Source organism: Pteropus alecto, unplaced genomic scaffold (assembly GCF_000325575.1).
Source record: "Pteropus alecto unplaced genomic scaffold, ASM32557v1 scaffold45, whole genome shotgun sequence".
Taxonomy (NCBI): domain Eukaryota; kingdom Metazoa; phylum Chordata; class Mammalia; order Chiroptera; family Pteropodidae; genus Pteropus; species Pteropus alecto.
The window spans coordinates 26,672,804-26,679,396 of NW_006442491.1; the positions used below are offsets into that span (position 1 = coordinate 26,672,804).

General features: G+C 42.0%; 1 protein-coding gene across 1 annotated transcript in view; it reads right to left on the minus strand.

Moving 5' to 3' along the window:
* Positions 1–6,593, minus strand: part of PTPRT (protein tyrosine phosphatase, receptor type T) — a 675,700-nt gene that overhangs the window by 108,739 nt on the left and 560,368 nt on the right. The window contains exon 15 of the mRNA XM_015596894.1: positions 1,518–1,666. Coding sequence (XP_015452380.1) covers positions 1,518–1,666 — 149 coding nt within the window. The remainder of the gene's footprint in view (positions 1–1,517; positions 1,667–6,593) is intronic.

Sequence of the window (6,593 nt, forward strand, 5' to 3'; positions counted from 1 at the left end):
TATATATATAGAGAGAGTGAGAAAGAGTAAGTGCAAATATCGCATATATATATAGAGAGAGAGAGTGAGAAAGAGTAAGTGCAAATATCGCAAATGTGAACAATTGATAAAGGGTATATGAGTATTTATTTTACTATTTTCCACCATTTTTTAAATAGATTTAAAACTAATCTCTCTTTTCCAAAGCAGCATGTCAATATTTGAAAAAGCCATTGCTTTCAGCCTTCTTAACTGCGGTGCCTATAAGAGCTCTGGGTGGCTTTTATAAAATCCACATCCCATCCTAGCCCTCTTCACCTTCCTACCTCTCTTCGCTCACGAGATTTTGATTCCGTGGGTAAGGTGTGGGGCCCAGATATGCATATTTTGAAATCTGCCTTAGACGGGATGGTTCTGTGCTGGAGGTTAGCGATCATAGGTGTGAGTCACCTCAGGTCCCAGATCCATCAGATACGAGCTGTGGAACTCTGGGAAGGTCAATCAAACACTGAGTCTTGGATATCTTATCTATAAAATGGGGACAATAACATTGGCTGTGGTGAGGAGGAAGGTGGTCAATAAATCTTCCTTTCCTTGTCCTCTCATGGATCCCCATCATACCAAACTGATCATATCTAAAGTGATTTTTATAAAATGTAGGTTCTTCCATTTGTCATTGACACAGTACATGGAGGTCATTTGTCCATGCCCACTTTCCTTCAGATTTCCTGCGTTCCCTAATTTGGGCCAGAGGCTGGGGGCACCTATCCAGCACTTCTATTAAACCCAAGAAAAGAACTGGCTTACAGAAAGATAGGAACAGCAGTTAGCTCTGTTGAGTTTAATCTCCAAGGTAACTTCAGGTCACCAGTTGGGCAGCTGTCCTCGGATAGGGTTAACCCTGAAATCTTAGTCACATCTTGGGATCCTTTATTAACTCTGTGCGAGGACTCAGGTGCTCTTGACTAAATGCCATTTGGAACGTTGGCCATAACTCAGAACTGGCCAAGGTTTGAGAGGCACAGCTTCTGGGTCTGGATATATTACCATCAGCCATGGTACTTTGGAGAAGTCACTTCTCTGAGACTCAGTGTCACAAGCATTCAAAAAGGAGACAATGCTAATACATGACTCATCTACCTTACATGGTTTATGTGAAACACTGTTTTAAAAACTGTCAGGCACTCAATTCAATATGGCATGTTTTTCTCCTTGAGGGCATAACTATGTCCTCCCCCTCTTTTTATTATTTTTTTTAAATTATTAGTTTAAACCTGTCTATATTTATGTCCACAAGCAGTTAAAATGGCCTGCTCTCATTTCCATCTGCTTTGAGGTAGATTCTCAAATTCTCCTTTTCACTTCAGGATAGGCGGCCCCAAGTTTTTGCCAGGGAGAACTTTCATCCTGGACTATCCTTGGGAAGGATGCCAACCTCACGTCCTATAGCACCTGACCACTGTCAGGCATCCACAACAGAGGTACCAGGGTCAAGCTGGACCACGGATATCCCCTTCCCCTGAGTTGGCTAGACTTACTGAATCCGTTAACGTCCTGAGAGCTCGAGGAGAAGCCTTCCTCGTTACGGCTGGTGCTGAGCTTGGTGGTGGGTTTGTCCGCCGAGGCCACAGGCCCCATCTCCCTCTGGGATCCACTCTGCGTCTCTTTCTGCTTCTTGGCCAGCTTCCTTTGGGACATGTGCAAGGGGAAAAATCACAGTCAGATGGTGCCAGTTGCATTAAAGCATTGGGAAGACCAGATTGCTCTGCCTCCCGACCCGTCATCCTCAATCCCCAAACCTGGTTCAGACTCCAGAAACAGAGTCAAGGTGGAATAAACCCAAGTCCTCCTGAAATCATCAGTGTTTTCCATTTACTCAGAAACATGAGACTCATCCTGCCTCATCCCCGACCATAGGTGTGTTTTTCAGCTGAGCTTTTCTAATGGGAAAGCAAAGAGACTTGCGTGATGCTTCCCTTGCTCTCCCGTCAAAGGCAGGGCAAGGCCAGATCGATCTTTCAGTTCCCGTGGCTCTGAATGAGATTTAAATGGAGTCTGGCCTTTCTCAGGGACTGAGCTCATGAAATAACCCCCCAAACAATGGTAGATTGAAGTAAGGGCTGGTGGTTGGTGGTGGGTGAGAGTGGAGGTTAGTTAGTCTTATGGCTCAAAAGGAGAAAAGTTAAAGCTGAACTTGATGTGTAGCTATTCTCATAGAAATAGTAGACCCTCAGAACCAGATGGGCATTTATAATAATACTAGTTTAGAGCAGCGGTTTTCAAACTCTAGTGTAAGTTAGGATTATTTGGGGAGCTGAAAAACAATCATTTGGAGAGCTTAAATCTACTTCTCTTAAACTTTACTGATTCGTTTTAGATCATCATAAGAAATATAAAAATATGACTAAGCTCTCTTAAATATGACAGTTCTTCAAATATTTCTAAAAATGCAACATGATTCCACTGAGTTCCAACATTTATGCATCTAGATAGAGTTACCATGTTCCTATGATGTGAAAGGTTATGTGATGCACATTAAATAAACTGAGGGTAAAATCTTCCAAGTCTCTTGCTACATTTTTACAGGACTTGTCCGCAAATTCAATCTTGGTCACTTGTATCTTAACATAGAAAGAACAGATATCCCAGAGAGGTCAAATTCAGTGCATTGCAGGAAAAAATTTTCCAAAGTTGAGCCCACCTGATCACAAAATAGGCAGTTTTAAGAGATGATGATCTCCCTGTCATAGGTATTAAATGAAAGGATGAACCTAGACTTAGAAGTATTTTAGGGGAGTTCATCTAGGATCAATTCCAGTTCAACTGTGTGACAGTATCCTCCTTTGCATGGGTCCCTTGATCTAAGTGGAGGCTGCACAAAAAGAATGGCAGACGGGACACACAAATGGGGATAATTTGTGAAGATTTTCTGTATAAAAGGACTACTGACAAAAGTGAGAAGGGTGTCGGGGACCCCCAGGTAGAACATGGTGACAGGAGAGCTGTTTATCATCCGTGTATCCAGAAGGAAAGTAGAGAAAGTAGTGACCAGAGCCTAAGAAGAGAGGGTCGTGAAGAGGAGGCTACCTGCACAGAAGTGGCCTTCTCTTGAAGAAGGCCACCAATCCCGGATGACTTCGCAACGAGGAAAACGGAAGCATAAATGCCCTGACTACATCCTCTCCTCTCATTCCGACCTCCTGCAGTGGCTCTCATTAGCTGAAGCCAACTAGAAGCCAGAGACATGGAGTCCATTGAGATCTAGCTCCCTAAGCAGAGAGCAGAGTGGAGAAGCAGGGAGAGCGAATCTGGATCCAGGAGATGCCCACCAAGAAGAGAAGACATTTGACCTCCCTCCTTTGGCCACCATTTGAATGCAAATCCAGCCTACAAATGGAATTCTTCATCTTTTTATTTTCCCCGTTGGCCTGGGGAAAGCAGAGGACTCAGGAATAGGAATGCATCTTTTGGTTACAATGCTTTGGCCCCAGGCATATTGTTCCACTAGTGAAACTATTCCGGGCAAATAGAAAAACAACAAGAAACGAAGCATTAGATCAGTCATGCTTTTTCTAACCACCGGCAGGCAATCAGACAGGGAGAGGCGAACGCCAACGAAAGAAAAAAGAGTAATTCTGCTACTGATGACATTTAGAAGTTTTATTCTTCATTTATTATCAAAAAGGAATATGTTTAAAAATGTATATGTGACCTTCTTAATCATAAATTTGAAAAGATGTACAGCAGATCCTTTGCTTCTATCTGAGTTCTGCTCACATTGCCCCAGTAGGAAATGAAAGGAAATCTGATAAGAGAGTAAACTTTAAAACTGTAAATGAGTATGTATTGGAGACGTTGATATTTCCTCGGGGGCAGAACTCCTAACCAATCTCATTCTATTCAGGGTAAAATAATATGAAGAGAGTTGTCTTTGGCACAAATCATTGGTTTCCAAAGGGATAATAATAATGGAAAAAAAAAAAAAGGGCCTTGCTGCCTCTATGAAAAATGGCATTTTACAGAAATGGTTGTGTAGCTCTGAATACCTGGATAAAAAGATGAAAAACCGAGCCTCTCCAAACATGTATTTAAGAATTGGACAACTAACTGAGTTGTAAAAACTAAAATAGGACATCCTTAGTATTTAGCCTATGGTTGACACTACGCGTTCATGGTGATGATGATGCTATACAATCATTAAAAAATGTATAGACAAGTGTTTCAGAAACATGTAAACCCAGCTACAGAGTGGAAACAGAGGGGCCGTAGAAGGAAATAAAACGCAAAACCACAGTTGGGGGAATCTATCTGTATTCTGTCAGAATTCAAAATTTAAGTATTAGAAAACCCTCTCAGTAATACAAGAAAAATCATATTCATTCCTAGAGCCACAGAGTTTAATTGATTCCTCTCTTTTTTTCCCCTGAAGAGAGGGGAGAATCCAAACCTATGAGAAGGGCATATGAGACCCTCAGACCATGGTTCCAAGTTTCAATTCAGCCTTATTTTCCATACATATCTCCTCTCAGGAAACTCTAACTACCTCATCTCCCTCCTGCAACCATGCATCAACACTCGATATTCCTTAATGTGTCCCCATTCTTCTCCACTGGTCACCTCCTCTTCATCCTTCAAGGCTCAGTGGCATTCCAATGAAACATGGGTTTGGGGGTTCCTTGAAACAGACTTGTGGTTTTTCTCTTCTTGGTTGACTCACCCACTGAAAAAACGTTTATTGTGCACCTACTTGTGCCAATCTCTGCTAGATATAAAAAGATCATCGTGATAAAAAACAGACATGACCCTGCCCTTCATTAGTCACAGAGACTAATGGCAAAGACAGGGGCTAAACATATTTACACAGAATAAATATAAAATCACAAAGGTGATACAAGCCAAGCGGGAGAAATATGTGGAACTATGAGAGAGCTAATAGCTGGTTTATACTGTGTCAGGAGATTGAGAAAGGCTTTGTTTCCATGTCAGCTAAGCACTTGACTAGTCCAATTGCAGTGATTCAACTATCCCAACCACTAGGGCAAGAACCTCTTGAATGAAGAAGGACTTTTAACTTCTCGCACCTACTCCAATGTCTCACTGAATATCTGGCACGTGGCCAGAGCTCGATAAATTTGTTGTACAAATTTATATTTAAATGTCTACAATCTCAAGTATAGAAGATTGTCATCCTACTCTGACTGCAAATTATAACCACTTTAAGAAAAGATGTATACAAGGAAAGAGGAAGAAAAACCTGAGTGAAATTGTTTTGTGACCTGGAATTCATATGCATATTTTTACGTATGCATATTTTTGGCTTACGACTTAGCATTTTCTTCCTGTGGTTGTCACAGAACTTGGGATGTTTGAAGAATTAATGGAATGTTCATATTAGTCAGGGATTTCCCTGTCAGAGCCCACAGAACAGACAAAGATATAGAATCTAAAAAAACAAACTCATAAAATAGTCACAGGATACATGAGATGGTCACATAACCCGTGGAATCCCGAGCTCCCTCAAGATTCAAGTACTTGTCGCTTCACAAATTTGGAATTTTCTTTTTCTCCATGCTCTGAGATTCTTGCCAACTGGGTCACACAATTTCACCAGCAGGGGGTACCAAAAGCTGGTAAAAAGAGAGCGTGCATAAGCCTATCCCTCTGCAGGTTCATTTCTAGAGCAGGAGAATGTTTTAAGACACAGCAATCAGAAGTTTACTACTTTGGAAAGGTGAGGACTATGTGATGTGGCTGCAGCTTTTAGCATTCTTTCTTCTAACAGATCGCTGAGGTTTCTCCAACCTTTGCTTGTCAGCTGAGTGAGGGTAGGTGGCTGGGGATGTGCCCATGAGGCCTGTGGGCCCTGTGATTTATTCTGAGCACCGCTCTTTAGAAGGGAGAGTGGCAAGTGGAATGGTTCAAAGGAGAGGACTGCAGGGCTCTGAAGGACTTTGAAATCATGCTGTGAGAGGACTGTCTGAAACAAACGGATCTTTCTCATGAAGAGGGATAGTGGGGAACGCTTTCTTCACATATCTGATGTCCGGCTCTGTGTGGCCCCAGGGGGCAGAATTAGAACCAGGTTGGCTCCACGAAGAAATTTCTAGCAAAGTAGATTTTTTTTTTTTAAAAGTTCCCAATGCCTGAATTGCCCTTACTATTTTTCTTCTTCTTTGGAAACCTTCTCTTCACCTATTAAGGCCCAACTCAAATGTCCTCTATTTATAGACATCTTTGTCTCTTCCTTAATGTGATTAGTTTCTTCCTTTTTGCTTAAGTTGTTGGAAAAATATTTAATGAGCATCTACTTTGTATCAGTGGCTGTTAGATGAAAAGAGACCATGATATGAAAAGCTAGAAACGACCTCTGTCCTGTTTAGGCTTTTAGAAGTAATGAGCTCCCTGTCATTGGAGGAGTTCAAGTAGAGACTGAGAAACCACCTGAAAAACAGGTGTTAAGGGATTTTCGCATCTGGATTCTGCTAAACCCTTGCATCTGTTCAGGGCTGAGAACAGGAGGCCCCAGCTCATTGAGGGAGAGTCTTGGGGGTTCCTCCTAGGGTTCTTCCCTGGATGTGAGAAGCCATGCCCTCTCTCCTGGGGAGACACTGATC